Source organism: Lactuca serriola, chromosome 8, assembly GCF_051521515.1.
Source record: "Lactuca serriola cultivar US96UC23 chromosome 8, Lser_US96UC23_V15, whole genome shotgun sequence".
Classification (NCBI taxonomy): domain Eukaryota; kingdom Viridiplantae; phylum Streptophyta; class Magnoliopsida; order Asterales; family Asteraceae; genus Lactuca; species Lactuca serriola.
In genome coordinates this window covers 71668779-71686553 of record NC_136415.1, presented here as the reverse complement: position 1 = coordinate 71686553, position 17775 = coordinate 71668779, and the positions used below count along the sequence as shown (strand labels likewise).

Below are 17775 nucleotides of genomic sequence, written 5' to 3'. Positions count from 1 at the left end.
ATGTATGTTATACTGTCTTTGTGACTTTTTCATGAAAGGCAATTGGGTGGGCGGGGGGGGGGGGGGGGGTTGCAGGAAAGACTGTAGTGGGGATATAGCAACATAACTGATTGTAAGACTATGGGTGGACCATAGCATTCACATGGATAGAAATGTACCTCTAGGGTGGGGTCTGTTATATATCTGTTGGGCGAGGCCCGTTTTATATATATATATATATATATATATATATATATATATATATATATATATATATGTGTGTGTGTGTGTGTGTGTGTGTGTGTGTGTGTGTGGTATGTGGTATTTTTAGGGAACTCACTAAGGTTTGTGCTTACGGTTTTAAGTTTAAATGTTATAGGTCTTTTCATCAGTACAAGGAAGAGCACGATGTGATTGCTCCTCATCTGCTTTTATGATTTTGAGATGTCTCACACTTATGAATTTATTACTCTAAATTATGTTATCAAAATAACTAAATGTTACTTTTTATGATTTAATGGTATGATATCCTCTGTTTTAAAAATGACAATTTTATATTGAAATTCGGGACATTTCACATGTGTCTTATATAATTGATGGACGTCGCTAATTGTCGGCTTGCATAAATAAGGACCATGATAGAGAATGATCATAGATTTAGCAAACTTATATAAATATTCATGCGTAGTTTGCTCTGGCATCCTAAAATATTCATCTCATTAGTCCGATCTCATTCCAAATGCTAGTTGACAAATTGTAGGTGTATATTTTTGAATTGTATAGAAACATTTTTGAGCTCTTCCATCAATCATTTGTTGAAAATATGAAAATCGATTTCTTATATCATTAACAATGCGTAAAAATAATACCTTTCTAATCCTAAACTGGCGTTTGAATTTTTCCATGTAGACTACATCATCCGTAAAGTAGTCATATATTCACAAGTTGGTTGTGGTCCGCTTCAATTTCACATAACGTCACCGATTAACCAGGGGCGAGTCTAATTAGTCGAGGCTAATTAGTCTAAAGGTAGGTCACTTGACCTACCTTATTTAAAAAAAGTTATTACAAGTTATACACTAAAATCAATTATGATCTATCTTAATTTTTTGAGGTGACATACTTTAATTTGTTTGGTTTAAAAATAAAACGAAATCAACAATTGAAAGCCCACATTTTATATTTCATTAACCCAAAACTAAATTCACATAAAACAGGACGTTGTCAGAATTTTGTTTTAGGGTAGGCTAACTAATATAAAAAAATGAACGATTGACAAAATTCTTCAAACGATAACAAAATGTAACTATATATACATTCTTAACTAAATTGTTTATTTTAAGTTGCACACGATGTTGTCTTGCATCATTAAAATAATCTAAAACGGATTCTAATCGATATAGACAACATAATTTTTTTGTACTAATTTGAAATTTTGAATGGAATAGGACATATCACAACCCTAATTTCTTTTATTTAACAAAAATATATATCATACATACCATATATATGTAACCTTAATTTTTGTGTGGGTGGGCCAAGAACCACTTTTGTCCTATATTAACTACGCCCCTGACATAAAATATTATCCAAAAAAATAGACACTACATTCAAAATTAGGTTAGAAAAAGGAAATATACTAAAAAAACCGTATTTTGATTATTCCCATAATACAGGAAAGTCACAAACACAAGCAGACAACACCACAACTAGTATTCGTTTCTTGCTTAAACGACCCGACCCGGAACCATAACTAGTAGTTTTTTGATTCTTTTCATTTTCTATCGGTATCAATAAAATAGTGAACCACATGAGTTTATATTCTAGACTCGTCACTACGATAAACCTCACTTCCCGCAACGCCAATGTATCAGACGAAGTGGATGACGATGAATACATTTTTGAATTATGTATCAAAAGTATATAGAAGTGTTTGGTGTTTGATTTGTGTTTTAAAACAAGAAGTGAGAGTATTTATTTATAGTAGAAGAAATAACAAAAAAAGCAATTTTTTTCTAAATATATCCGTTAAAAAATAGTAAAAAAATCAATATTAAAAAAAATGTTGCGGTAAAGTTTCCTCGTGCGGTGGCCTAACCGCAGACCCTCTCCCCGTTCAGAGTCGTCTTCACTGCACCACCACGGTGACATGTCACCACCGTAGGGTGCGATAAAGGAGCCCTCCTACCTGTGTCTTAATTGAGGTGTTCGCATGTTGGATCGAGTTTATTAATTCTATTATCCTATATTTTCGATTTCATTTGTATAATGTTTTTTTTTTCTATAAATGGATCACTTCTATAATTGTAATATTATACCTAGACGATTACTATAATTTTGACATAAAGACCTTTTTGTAATTTGGCTATTTAAGGAACATGTCTCTAATATAGTAATATGGTTATTATATAGGGACCATTTTTATAACTTTGTCTTACAAGTGGCCTGTTTCTCTAGTTTTGAGTTACACATCAATAATTTTTGTAATTTTGTTATTATATAGGGACCATTTTTGATTATTTTTATAATTTTCTCAAACATAAAGATTATTAGATAATTTGCAGGACCAATTATAACTGTATCAAACATAGAGACCATTAGATAAAACATAATTACATAATGACAATTTTCTATAACTTTCTCAAACATAAGGACAATTAGATAATTTTTGCAGAGGACTATTTTTGTAATTTTCCCATATATAGGGACTAGTTCTATAACTTTGTCATACATATGGAACATTAGATAAATTTGTAGATATCATTTATGTGGGACTCATTAATAATTTTGCAAAATATCTCAACAAATGTAAAAAAATATATAATGTTCCAAGAAAAAAAATCTATTTTCTATATTTTAACGTGGTAGCTTTTAATTTTTAGTACTTTTCCATAACATCATATGAAAAAGTACCACAATTTTCATTTAGGCAATGACCTAGGTCCAGTGTTCTTTTTGTAATAATTTGAACATAAAACTTGTCGATTTTGTACTATGTGAATTTGTAGTCATCATAGGTTGATTGATATTCTGGTTTAAGTTTGCAATAGTTTTGCCATTTTGTGATTAGCAATGGATATTATGTTAACAACCAATACTTTTTGCTAAACTGTGTGTCCACAAACCATAGATTATTATTGACTTATTGTTTTCTAAAGAAGTACATTTTCATACGTTTACTGCCAACAAGACGAATTGTACCACAAGAAGTTGATACATGTAAGGAGGTTCAGTGGCGGCGGATCTAGATCAACACCAACTATGGGCCATTCATATATATAAAGGATAAATATAATGAAAATTAAATAGAAAAATGCGTTTTTTAGGTTTTGTTGGGTTTTATCGGTAAGAATGGGTGCCAAAAAAATAAATGGGGTAAATTATACAATTTCATAATTTTTTTCTTTTTTTGTTAAAATATTATATGGATGTTATTTTATAGAGCTGACAAAAATCGATCCAACCTGTCAATCCAACCTGAACCAATCCAAAATTAATAGGTTGGATTGAGATTTTCAACCCATTTAACTTAAAGGAGTAAACCCGTCTAACCCATTTAATTAAATAGGTTAGGTTGGGTAAAAATTATCAATCCCTTTTCAACTGGTCAACCCATTTAACTTTAATATGTATATTTAATTTAATAATTATTTGAATATTATAATGTATTAATCAAAGTATTAATTAGTAAATTATAATGTTGCATTATTATTATTTATGTTTAATAAAATTCAATCTAATTTCTATCTTTTTTTTAGCGCTGATAATACTGGTCACTCTCCAAAATCACTGTGATATTAAACATTTTTAATATTTGAACAATTTATTTGTATTTATGAATTATGATTGTGCTTTTGTCATAATTATGAAGTTTTATTTAGGTCTTATAATTTAAGTAGTATAATAGTTAATTATATATTTTATTTAATTGATTTTAAATGAGTTAACCCAAGTTTAACCCATTTATTTAATAGGTTAGGTCGGAAACTACATAAACAAGTCAACCCGGTGACAACCTACTTATCTAAAAGAGTAAAAGGTTGGGTTGGGTTGGAAATATTAACTCAGTTAAATAAACAGGTTGGGTTTGGTTGAAATTTTCAACCAAATTATTAAATAAATTGAACCCGAACCCAACTTAGGTCGACCACTTCCACTTCTAATATTTTTAAGTGAGGCCATACACCACATTTGTGATATATTGGATCTGCCACAGAGGAGGTTGCATTTATTTGTATATTATGATGAGCTCATAAATGGGTGGATACCCTTTTGAGAAAATCATAAAGGCACTAAGATCTTATATTAAGAGATCGACCACGCCAGTAGGAGAAAGTTGAATGACTAGAAATCCTTTATTTATAGCATTGTATACAAGAATTTTAAAGATCCCCAAACTCCTAAATAAATGAAAATAATATCATAAAGATAGAAAGAACAATGGCTTGTAACTTGAAAAGGTCCAATCCATAATGAAATTTCATGGATTGTAGATGATTCTAAATGTTAATTCCTCTCTTCCAAAACAATTAGTTTGTCTCTTACTTCCAAAAGAATATAATACATCATGGTAATCATGTTAAGGCAATAGAGATATCATCTTTACTTCGCACAAGTAAAGTGTGTGTCGCGTTCTAAAAGTGGAAGATCATTTATGAAAGCCATAGAAAAAAATTGACTAAAACCTACCATGTTTAGGGGAAAATCCATTTAGTACTTGGTGGAGTCTGGATAACATCGATTAGGGTTTGAGTAGGCATAGGATGAGAGAGTGTGAATAATCGATTAAAGAACCCTATCAAGAGTTAGGAGAAAATCCATTAAGGTAATCATGAGGAAGATACGACATAAAAATATTGCCACAAAAAATGAACGGATAAGTCATCATGTCATAGAATATGTGGACAACCACAGGATCATAACCATAGCCAATGCGTTTCAATTTTAATAGCACATTTTACAACAATTTGTAATAACGAAGAAGATGAAAGTTTTAGCTAAGGTGTTTAATGATTACTATCAACATTATATTAACACAGATGATTCATGTAGATTCCATATAGCAGATTTAAGACCTAAAAGTAAAGGGTTTGTAGCTCAACGGTACCAGATGTTGCCCTTCCTCATTGAGGTCGAGGGTTTAAGTCTCGTTCGGGACATAGGCGTTGCTAGGAGTAGGTTAGATTTGTTGTTAAAAAAAAAAAACTTAAAGTAATAAATGTTTGCATAAAATATGAACAAATTATCTCGAGATGCATTGTGTCATGTGGGTGAAAAAATCAAACACATTATATATCTAGTTCTCTTATAGAATATAATAGTTTAAAGAGGTAGTGGTACTGTGGTAGTGTTGCAGAAAATATGAACAAATTATCTCGAGATGCATTGTGCCATGTGGGTGAAAAAATCAAACACATTATATATCTAGTTCTCTTATAGAATATAATAGGTGGTGGTGGTGGGGTGGCAAGTAGTGGTGGTGACAACATGGAATAGTAGTACGTAATTGTTAATTGATATGCTATAAGGAATAAAATTACATTGAATTTTGAACAAACATTCAAAGCGATATAAACATTATAATACAAAGTTTAAATGGTGTAATACCCAATAAACATATTCGAAATAAAAAAAATATTTCGGTTACTTGAAAACACAAGTTGTGTAACTAGGGATGTCAACCGGGGCAAACGGGGCGGCGATTGCATCCCCCGCCCCCAACCCCGAAATTTTTCTGTTCTCCCGCCCCCGCCCCCAACCCCGAAATTTTTCTGTTCTCCCGCCCCCGCCCCTGCCCCCGAAATCTGTAGCCTCCCCATTCCCGCCCCCGCCCCTATTTCTGTGCCCCCGTTTGGGTTGACGTTTTTTTGGGTGAACAAAGGTGTTGTTTATGCTAAAAGAAGTTATTTTTTGAGCTAAAATAAACCATTTTGGATAAATATAGTTATTTATAGCATAAGTTTATATATTTAAAATAAAAATATTATAACATCTAAAAATGTTATACTATAAGCTTAAAAACATGATATTTAATTGAATTTGAAAGTTCAAAATCATTGCTATTATTTATTATATTTTTATAATTAATATATATTAATATAAATAATATATTAACGGGGTCCCCATTAGGGGTTCGGGATGGGACTACCCACCCCCGCCCCCGCCCCCAAAACTAAAACGGGGGTTAAAATTGCTCTCACCCCCGCCCCTGTCTTCGATTTTTTTAACAAATATTCCCCATTCGGTATTGGGGCCCCACGGGTTCGGGGTCCCACGGGACTTTTTGACATCCCTATGTGTAACTCCACGAGATAATCATTGCAAAACCACATTTTTTAATCTAATTTAAATCAATCTCAACAGATATCCATATATGTTAAGGATTTTGTTTATTTTTTAAACTTAAATTCAGATGTGAAAAAGGTGATCAGTTGTAAGAGAAACTACCAACTCTCAAAATGAAGAAAAATATTAGCAAAACCACCCTTGAAACAGAGAAAACTATAAACATAGAAGGAGAAGGAGAAGGGGGAAGGGGGAATTGGCAAGGTATATATCATCCTTAGTAAATCAAGGTTTTTTTTGACACATGTCATTTTCTTTTTTATTTGGACACATGACATTTTCTAGAATTTTTGAATTTTCTATTTTCCATTTGTCATTTTATTGTATTTTTCATTTTATTAAATTAAAATTTCACATTTAATATGTTAGGTAATATATATGTAAGGTATTTATTAGAAATGATTTATATATGTAATGTATTCAATGTATTAAAGTCTTTTTAATTTTAATAATTAAATTTTTTTTTCTCATTTTTCTTATAAATTCAAAACTTCTCAAATTGTTAAAATTTCATATTTTTTTTTTAAATAAACCTATGTAATACTTGTGTCTCACACCTAGTTCATAATGTTCAAATTAGTATATAAAGAGAAAACAGCAAAACTATAAACAGACCACTAAGACAAAGCGCATTTAGCAAGACGTTGGTTCACAACAACATGATCATTTGATCATAATAATAACTGAAAAGAAAACAACGAGAGCATGAACTACGAATCAAAAATAGTCATAGATATAGGTACTGGGTTTGCTAGATGGTATCCTAAGGTTGCCATAATATCTGGATAAAAGAGTATAAATCATGTTGGATAATAAATGCCTTGCGCATATCAAGTTCATCATTCAAATATTCTGAATCTGTTGCGACTTTTCGTGATTTATCGGCATCATCTTTTCTTTCCCTAGGAACAAGTTCAGCTGCAAACGAACTCCAGTCCATGTCCTCTATGGAAAATGAAATAATATTGTATGATGAATTTAACGATGTGGTCTGCCTCAAGGAACTAAAAGAAACATATCCCACATATGTCTTTACTTCTCCTTTTAAATATTCAGGCCCCGGTGCTTCATTTGAGTCCTGCCAAATCTCAAATCTCAAATCTTTTTCATATACCTCATGCGTGAATATTATATTAATATCCGGAAGTTTATTGTTGGTAACAATGCGTATTAAGAACCCAGAAAAGTCATTGTACCAATCATCTGGAAGACGCAATGTAAATGTGTGCTCATTATCATTGGCATCACGTGGACGACACCTTGTAAATGAGTACCCCGTAAAGAACCTACCCACAAACCCCTTCGGAATCTGATGTTCAAAAGCGACACTGATAAAGTGATCTTCAACAGCATTTCCCTGCCATAAAAAAGCACATTCAACTACGATGTGTAGGTTTATATAATAAAGACTGGAATTGTAAAGGTATGTAGAACAAAACCTTGAGCATGGAGTTTAGTATTATGCCAGCTTCACCAAGTTTGCTCTCCCACCGATGTGAGAAGTTCCACAACCATTTACAGTTTGAAACATCTCCAAAGCTTCTAAGTGACCTACAATGATCCGCCTTAACAATAGCGATACTTGATGGCAGCGCTGACAATTCTACAAGTTTTCTGCACCATGACACATCGAGGCGTTTGAGCCGAGGAAGCTGTAAGCAAGTAAAACTTAATTGTGAAAACTTATTTCCTTCTAGATTGAGTTCTTGCAAGTTGGGTAACTCCCAAAGAGCATAGCTCATGTCATCATCTTCCAAACAACACCAGCTCAGATCCAACTTTCTTAAGACGAGTTCTTGTAAGTTGCAAAAAAATTGTAACCCAAGTTTTGTGTCACCACTATTATATAAATGAAGATTATCCATATTCTGTTGGATCTCAGAGAGCTTAAAAAGTTTGTAGCACCCTGAGAACGAAAGGGTCTTGAGTTTCTTTAGTTGGGTAATGGGTGGAAACATCTTAAGTCTCCTACAATCTTCTATAGATAAGAAGACAAGCCTTTCCAAACATCCGATCGATGGATGAATCTCTTCTAATAGCCGACATCCAGTAAGCTTGAATCTTTCAAGATGTGGAAGCCCATTAAAATTTGGTGTTATCATTAGGAAAGACAAATACCAGAGTTCCATTATCTTCAAATTTGGCAGGACCTATTGTATACAAGTCAAAAATGTATCATGGTGAGTTCAAAGAATATATATATATATATATATATATATATATATATATATATATATATATATATATATATATATATATATATATATATATATACTTATAAAGCTAACATTTTTTCTTGAATCTCATGCATTTGAAACCCCCATTCTTTTTTCCTTTCACCACATTCATTTGAAACTTCCATGACTTTTCAATTTCTTTATAATAATAATTATAATTTGTTAATTAGGTTAAATAAATATCAAATCTAAAGTGTAATCATATATAAACTAAATTTCAATATTAAAATAATATCTTTAATTCTATTTATAAAATTATGTTTTTTAACTTTTAGCATATTATACTTAATTTATTAGTTTTAATATATTGTTGGATGTAAACCATTATCATTTTAAAGGTATAGTTTTTGAACAATTTGTATAAAATACTTAAATTATTATTTAAAATATAACATTATAGACTCAACTTAAATATAAATTTTATTTAACTTAAACAACCCAAAGATTATTTTATAAATAGTTAAAAGTGATAAATTATAGTGTCTTTCTAATAATGATTATAAGTTGGTTAATAAGGTTAAATAAATATCAAACCTAAAGTGTAATCATAAATAGACTAAATTTCAATTTTAAAATAATATTTTTACTTCTATTTATCAAGTTATGTCTTTAAATTTTAACATATTATACTTAATTTATTTGATTTAAAATATTGTTGGATGTAAACCATTATCAGTTTAAAACTACAACTTTTAAACAGTTTGGACAAAATACTTAAATTGTTAATTTAACTATAACATTACAGTGTCAACTTAAATATAAATTTCAGTTCCACTAAAAAACCAAATAATATTTCGTAAATAGTTAAAAGTGATAAATTATAGTGATAAATGCAAAAACTAAATTGTAATATTAGTTTAACTAAAATATTTCCTAAATATATTTATATAATCGTTAAAAATTTTCAAATAAGTAGCTTAACATAACTTATAATAACAATAGTTAAAAATAACTCTATATAAATGATTATATTGTTACTTTTAAAATCAAAAAATAATGTTTGATGTTTTAAATAACTATAATGATAGAAATTAAAACATTTAGCAAAAAAATTTTAAAAAATTAGTTAAAAATAACAACTATAAATAATATTAAATCATATATAATATTTAATTTTATTGATGTGTAACTCGCGAGTAGAAGTCATTCAAACGATTGAGATTATGACGTTATAATAGATGTATATATATATATTATCATATAATTCAAAATAATCAATATATTATATCAAATTAATATACGAATTATTATATCAAATTTAAAAACAACGTTACTGTTATATTTTAAAATATATATATTTGTAAAGACTTCAACTATATAAGTGTTTCTGCACATTACAATGTCAACTCAAATATAAATTTCAGTTCCATTTAAAAAACTAAAGAATATTTTGTAAATAGGAAAAAGTGATAAATTGTAGTGATAAAAGAAAAAAAAAACTAAATTGTAATCTCAATTTAACTAAAATATTTCTTAAATATATTTTTATAATCGTTAAAAGTTTCCAAATAAGTAGCTTAAAATAACTTAAAATAACAATAGTTAAAAACAACTCTATATAAATGATTATATTGTTAGCTTTAAAATAAAAAAACAATGTTTGATGTTTTAAATAATTATAATGATAGAAATTAAAACATTAAGCAAATAAATTTAAAAAAAATCAATTAACAATAAAAGCAACTATAAATAACATCAAATCATATATTATATTTAATTTTATTTATGTGTAACTCGCAGGTAGAAGTCATTCAAACAATTGAGATTATGAAGTTATAATAAATGTATATATTATCATATAATTCAAAATAATCAATATGTTATATCAATTTAGTATATATAAATTATTATATCAAATTTAACAACAACGTTATTGTTATATTTAAAAAAAAAAACTCATATATTTCTAAAGAGTTCAACTATATAGATGTTTCTGCGCAACGCGCGGGCATTCGCCTAGTATATATATATATATATATATATATATATATATATATATAGAGAGAGAGAGAGAGAGAAAGAGAGCGAGAGAGAGAGAGAGAGAGATGTGTGTGTGTGTGTGTCAATCAGTTACTATTTCTACATGTCGATAATCAAAAATCATTTGAAGTACTAGATTATTTAGTTAAATATTTAAAATCACTAAATAAATAGATTGTTTAGTTAAATATTTAAAATCACTAAATAAAAACAAAATAATATATCTTTTAACCCAAATCAATTATGTCAATCAAGGTTGTTAAGATTAGGGGTGAGCAAAAATCGAACCGCGAACCCAAAAAACCGAAAAAACCGCATAAACCGAAACCGAAAAACCGAAACCGAAATGAAAACTGAAGGTGCGGTTTTTAGTTTTGTAAAAACCAAAAATGTTCGGTGCGGTGCGGTTTCTAATCTTGCGAAAACCGCAAAAAACCGAACCGTACCATATATATATATATATATATATATATATATATATATATATATATATTAAGTGTTGATATTTGTAAGAACGAAGTACTCATGACAATTAAAGTTTCTATAAACATAAATATCTATCTTATCAGAGAATGATTATATATTTTTAAGCATATATATAGTGATATTTACAAGAACAAATAATGTTATTATATTTTTTAACATTTTAATATTAAGAGTACTAGTGATGATAATATCATTTTTATGAATACATTAATTGCTACTATGGTATGTACCTGTGAAACAAATATTATATTTAATTTGTATTATATTCAAGCATTAGAAGCATGTTGGATGAGTGGTTATGTTATTTGATTTCAAAAAAAGAGGTGGTTGTATTGGTTCATCTCCAAGATATCATTTGAGCTTTAATTTTTTCAGTCTTATAAAAGTATCGCTCGTCGCATTTGAGATAAAATATTCATCATTCTCACATTTCATATAAGAGAGTCAAGTTTATGGCTTTTAACTCACATCTTTGAGGAGTCGCAAATTGTTGGGAATGAAAATTTTGACGCTCCTCATCTCTACGTAAAGTTTCTCAAAAAATGATTAAGACTTCTCATCTGAGTCAAAGTAACTCGTTGAGTTACCTGAGTTTTAGTAAAAAGGCAAAACAAAAACCAAATAAAAAAAAATGACAAAAAAACCGCAAAGAAAAACCGAACCGCAAAAAACCGAAGAAAAAACCGCAAAGAAAAACCGAACCGCAAAAAACCGAATAAAAAACCGCAAAAACCGAACCGCATAAAAACCGAACGGTGCGGTTTCTAAACTTTAAAAAACCGAAGTTGCGGTTTTCGGTTCGGTTTTGACCAAAAACCGCACCGAACCGCACCATACTCACCCCTAGTTAAGATATATTACATCATTTTACACTCTCTGCAAAATCAAGATCACAAGATCAGGACATGATCCTACTAAAAATGTAGTCTTTTTTTTTTTTGAATGATTTGTAATATATATCAAGATTAGTTATCCAACAAATTCAAAAAATATTTGAACTTTGAACTTAAATAATTCAAAAAATCTTAGGTCCAAATTTCAAACATTAAGGAATACAAACATGCTACACAAGAAAACTCCATTTGATCCTCTATATTCATCTATTCATGACAAGTTATATAGTATAAATCTAACATGGTAAATATTATATAATTAATATTTCCCTATTCTATGGTAAAACCAGCTTAGATGTTTTATTAAATTAGGAAAGAGAGTGAACAAAAAAGATAAAACTTAGATATAAATCATATTTTTTATTCGTTTATATATAAATCAATCTAAAATGTTCCATTAGATTATAAAAACCTTAATAAAAGGGATAATGAAAATATCATTTTCTAAATGTTTTTTTTTTTTTACTTTTTAATAGATAAATTATTAACGATCTTATTCACTAATGATCTTATACCGGGCTTACACCTAAACCGACCCTATCAAGATTGAAATCATATTTGTATGGTAAGATCATAAGATCGAACGATCTTATTTAGGATCACAATTTTAACAACATTGATCTTAATGTTCTATAATGATTATCAAGAAACAGAAAGAATAGAGTTAGATTGAACTCTTACCTAAGTAATAAAACAGCACTAGCTTTCAAGAAAACAAATGAAAATTATCTGTATTTATGATAAGACAAAAGAGTATTTATATGGACGAGCTTTACATAATGACATTATATGACTGATGACTCAATTTAAACAAGTATATTTTAAGAAGCCATTTGTTCTTAAGACAAAGGACATAAAAGATAGACAATAAGATTAAGAATTACCTTATAACCCTCCCAAAGTTGTGTACGAGAGCTGTTATGCAATATTAGACAACAAAGCTTCCTTTGTGGAAAGTTAGTAAGCAATGGACTTGCAAGATCACCTTGCCATTCAATCCACCTAAGGTTCTTTGTGTTTGCAACAAACGGTTGAAGATGTTTATACCTTTGTATGTGATCCACACTATTGTGTTTAAATCTGATTGCTTCAATCATGTCAAGTTCCTGTGATAGAGGAACAAAATGGTGCCGGGGTTGAGTTAAAAGATCTTTCTTTCTTTATACTTACATATATATGATGAATAGCTATCTTAATCATTACCATTGTTGCATCCATAGCACATATGTTTACAACATCTTCCTCCTTCCAAATCCTACTATGTTTTTCAGGATTGTCAGGGTGTTCTCCTCTAACAATGTGGTGTCCCATTTCTTGCACCAGATCATGCATATCAAACATTCCATTCGAAATACTTAGGAGAGCCTTTTGCATCAACACCTTTACTCCTATAACTGCATGAAAACCACAAGCATCAAGCATCTCCATTGCCCTATCTTTCTTCTCCCACCTAAAAAAGCATGCAATATCTAGGAACAACTTTTGTTCAACCCTTGTAAGTCCATCATAGCTGATTTTTAGCTTTTCCAGAATCTTATCATGTGGGATTTCTTTCAATCTAACCAAGGCACTCCTCCACTCATTCAAGTTTTTGTCACATAAAAAACGACCGATAACCATGAGTGCTAATGGGAGCCCATCAACATACCGGACCACCTCTTTTGAAAGCAGCCCATAATCTTCCATAGGTATCTTATCCCGGGGTGCATGGATGCACAAGAGCTGAATAGCCTCATGATCGTTTAACAATCTAATCTTGTGTATAACATCTACTTTAAAAGCAGTTAATAAATGCTCATCTCTAGTTGTGATTACTATTAGACTTCCTTCACCGAACCAATAATGTGATCCAGCCAATGCTTCTAGTTGGTCAAGTTGATCGACATCATCAAGGACAATTATCACCTTTCTATGGGATAACCTATCCTTTATCATCTGTGAACCTTCCTTAACCCCACCTAGCACTTCATTGTGTTTCAAAATACTTGAAAGTATTTCTTCTTGCAATTTTTTCAAACCATACTTGCTTGATTCCTCTCGAATATTTTCAACAAAACAGCAACCATTAAACTCCCTAGACATTTCATCATAAAAATAAGACGCAAGAGTAGTTTTGCCAGCACCCCCAACCCCCCATATTCCAATCTTGAGCACACCACTTGACCCAATTTTCAACCTTGATTTCAAATCTTGCACACGAGCCTCTATTCCAACCAGGTTGTCATTCACCCTTGAAGTTAGTGGATGCAACATCTTTGAGATTTTGCTGACAATTTCTTTGATGAACTCTGATTCATGCCTACATATTGGATATACAAGGATGATAATTAAAACATACTCACAAAAGAGGTGATTTGTTTCAGGCTTTCATAAACTAGAAAAAAAAATTAAAAAATAAAGTCTTAATTACCCTTTATATTTCACATTCAAAATAGAAACTGTAAATTAACATCACAAGTTGGAAAAAAAATTCTTGGGAAATATCAATTAATTAGCTTCTAATAGCAAAAAGTAGAGCAAAATGGATTTGTCGCTCTAATAACAAAAAGTAGAGCAAAATGGGTTTGTCGTTCTAACTTGAGGCATTAAGAAAAAAATTAGAATTAGAACTCAATGAAGTATATCATAACTAATTTTGAGCTTATCCATAATCCTAGATCACATGAAGTTCACGTAATCCTACATAACCTGGTTACCATCACATGCATCTATCTTTTAACTTACCAAAATGATCGTGTGATCTAGTCAAAGCCTCTGTTTATCAACAGCATCATCAAGAATAATCAACACATTTGTATAAAAAGCTTATAATTAAGGTACAAGTATAAATGTCTTGCAGACCACACATGTCTTTAGCATAAAAAATGCAAAAATATTGAAGAAAATTACCTGTTGGCAATGTCCCATCCAGAAAGGTTACTTGCATCCACAAGTGCTTTTCTCCAGGATTCAACCTTAGTCTTGTTCTCCAGCTCATGTTTGAGAAATGCTTCTCCATACTTCTGTTTTTGTTTTCTCAGTTCAGAGGGCTCCACATCATAAAATAAGGGAATAACGATTTGGCCTCTCGTTTCCCTGCAATTCATAATATAGGCAAGTTCTTCTAAGCACCATGAAGAATCTGCATAGTTTTCAGAGAATATGATGATGGAAATATATGATTCTCCAATAGCCTTCATAAGGGATGGACCAATCAACTCGCCCTGGGGAAGTTTTTTGTGGTCTTTATAAGTGTAAATTCCTTTTTGTTCAAGAGCTGAGTAGAGATGGCCCACAAAAGAATTGCGAGTATCTTCTCCTCTAAAACTAAGAAAAACATGGTACTTCCATGATGGAGAAGGATAGGCGGGTACAGAAGATGAAGATGAAGATGCCATGTATGTGTTGATTTGTTGAGATGTGGTTTGAGCACCTCAGTGAAATGAACTATATACAGAGAAAGAGTGATGTAAGTTTCCAAGAGATTTCTCATCACTTGATATTTTATATAGAGTGAAGAGTTCGCACATTGAAAATAAAAGATAGTAGGTACCTCCTTAATTAATTAGGAGTTTCCAAGAAATTTCCAATCAACAAAAACTAAATAATATCTTAGCACTATATTTTCAATATAAAGGGAGTTGCTTTCACATCATGTCAGCATCATATTCAAGATAGAGATCATCAATGATGTGGCACGACTTGGTAAGGTGATTATTATTATTATTATTATTATTATTATTATTATTATTATTAATACTTGACTATCCAATGAAGCCAAGAACTTCTTACCTTTTTTGACTATTCATGCAATAATGTTGTTTTTTATACAAAATATGTATCAGGTTAGGGCCAAAATCACGTGTTTCTGTGTGTGGGAGGAGAATAAATAGACTTGTAAGTTGTACCTCATGCATTAGCAGCTTGTACCCCCTGCATTTCTTTGACTTGGTGGTAGTGGGGTTATCTTAATTCAACCCACCATTGTTGTTCAGATGGTTTTTTTTTATGTAAAACTAGATTTCTTCTTCCAGACAACTTTGCTGCAGTCTGAACCCACCTTCCAAAACACTAATTTATTATTACTCATGATTCAAATATATGTGTTCATTATCACTCAAACATTACCAATTACAAAGATTTTGATTTGAGAAGACGTGATGATAGAACCACGATGTAGAAACTTGGATTCATGGGTGGAACCTATAGATGTTGGAGAAGCGATGATGATGAAGCTACCAACAAAACGAGACAGTAACACAATATCCAAACAAAAAATTCAAAATCGAAACCCTACCTTTTAACCAATCAAAACCCAAAATATATTGAAACCGAAGCCTTATTCCAAAATCAAAACCACCGGATCGAGCAAACCACTCTGTTTCTACTCTGGTCTCCGGTTGTTGGACGGAGCAGGTTAAAAAGGCAGAAAATTATATGTGATGTCATTGGTGGGACCTATGACGCCATCTAAAACTCTCCCACATTCACCTTCATGATGTGCCCGCCTTTCGGTCAAACTGCGTCCTCACCGGAAACCCCACAGTCGCTCAACTCATCATCAGGATAAAATTCTCAAGATACCGTAACTAAAGATGATATTTTCCCATAACACTCTTCGATTTGCCCGGAGATGGAGTCGTTAACTTCGATAGGGTTGAATGGAAGTTTCAGAGACCGCTTTCAGCCCATGAACTCAACACAAAGTCTCGTTGGCATAACATTTGGTGGACGCTGAACTAAACGAATGTTTAAACCAAAATTTAACCAGCGGAACTGCTAATAATATCGTTTTAGGTAAATTAGATTAATAATGCATTTGCTAAAATAGTTTTTAAAAATTAACACTACTAGAAAACATGGTGTTTTCCTACGGAAAACAGCTACGGAAAATTTCAGCTACGGAATTGCTACGGATCAGCTACATAATGGGATGTCCTAGTTTGGTAACGGAATAGCTACGGAATAGCTTCGGAATAGCTACGGAAGCGGGTCCGTAGCTATTCTGTAGCTAATTAGCTACGTAATAGCTACAGAATAGCTACAGATGCGAATCCGTAGCTATTCCGTAGCTAATTAGCTACGGAATAGCTACGTATGCAAATTCGTAGCTATTCCGTAGCTAATTAGCTACGAAAGGCTACGGAATACCTACGGATACTAATTACCTACAGATTAGCTAAGTAGCTACGGATTTTTCTTATTTTCATTTTTTCGGGCACTAAACGTCGTTTTTTTCGCTTTGTTTTTTTCACACCTCTACTATACATAATTATCTTTATTTTCACCAACATGTAGCTATTAATATCGTTCACAAAGTTGTGTGCCCTTTGGGATCAAGTACTTGTTTCACAGTTTAACATTGTAATGCATATACTTTTCATCAACTTGTGATGAATTATGTTTTTATATGTATATTTATACACATGAATGAGTTATGGTATATGTGTACGTGTATATGTGTATGTATACATGTTTGTGAGATGTATGTGAACGTATTCATACGTATTATAGTGTTAAACCATTAAACGAACAATGGATCATGTATGTGCACGCGACTTTATCAATGATATTAATAGCTATAAGTTGGTGAAAATAGATAATCGTATATAATAGAGGTGTGAAAAAAAACGGAGCGAAAAAAACGACGTTTGGTGCCCGAAAAATCAAAAATAAGAAAAATCCGTAGCTAATTCGTAGCTAATTAGCTACGGAATTCTAACGGAAAGCATATTCCGTAGCTATTCCGTAGGTAATTACCTACGGAATAGCTACGGAATATGCTTTCCGTTAGAATTACCTACGGAATAGCTATGGAATATGCTTTCCGTTAGAATTCCGTAGCTAATCCGTAGCTAATTAGCTACGGATTAGCT

General features: G+C 31.1%; 1 protein-coding gene across 3 annotated transcripts; it reads right to left on the bottom strand.

Annotated features, from left to right (window-relative positions):
* Positions 1 to 6972: 6972 nt before the first annotated feature.
* Positions 6973 to 16605, bottom strand: LOC145065910 (TMV resistance protein N-like). 3 transcript variants are annotated; one of them, XM_079013017.1, is made up of 8 exons: positions 16197 to 16605; positions 16028 to 16102; positions 15808 to 15949; positions 14810 to 15346; positions 13124 to 14219; positions 12805 to 13026; positions 7764 to 8474; positions 6973 to 7681 (listed from the first exon to the last, which is right to left on the bottom strand). In XM_079013017.1, the coding sequence occupies exons 4-8, from the start codon at positions 15295 to 15297 to the stop codon at positions 7088 to 7090; spliced, it is 3111 nt and encodes a 1036-aa protein (XP_078869143.1). In that variant the 5' UTR covers positions 15298 to 15346; positions 15808 to 15949; positions 16028 to 16102; positions 16197 to 16605; the 3' UTR covers positions 6973 to 7087. The 3 variants fall into 3 exon arrangements, with proteins under 3 accessions (XP_078869143.1, XP_078869141.1, XP_078869144.1); XM_079013015.1 differs by having other exon boundaries at positions 15808 to 16605; XM_079013018.1 differs by lacking the exons at positions 15808 to 15949; positions 16028 to 16102; positions 16197 to 16605 and having other exon boundaries at positions 14810 to 15385.
* Between the last annotated feature and the right edge of the window lie 1170 nt (positions 16606 to 17775).

Excerpts from the sequence above, each read along its gene's own strand:
- LOC145065910 (XM_079013015.1), bottom strand. The coding sequence starts at position 15,297 with ATGGCATCTTCATCTTCATCTTCTGTACCCGCCTATCCTTCTCCATCA. Across the intron at positions 14,220-14,809 it reads GGATGGGACATTGCCAACAG|GCATGAATCAGAGTTCATCA; the intron begins GTAATTTTCTTC and ends TCCAATATGTAG. Across the intron at positions 7,682-7,763 it reads TACTAAACTCCATGCTCAAG|GGAAATGCTGTTGAAGATCA; the intron begins GTTTTGTTCTAC and ends TTTTTATGGCAG.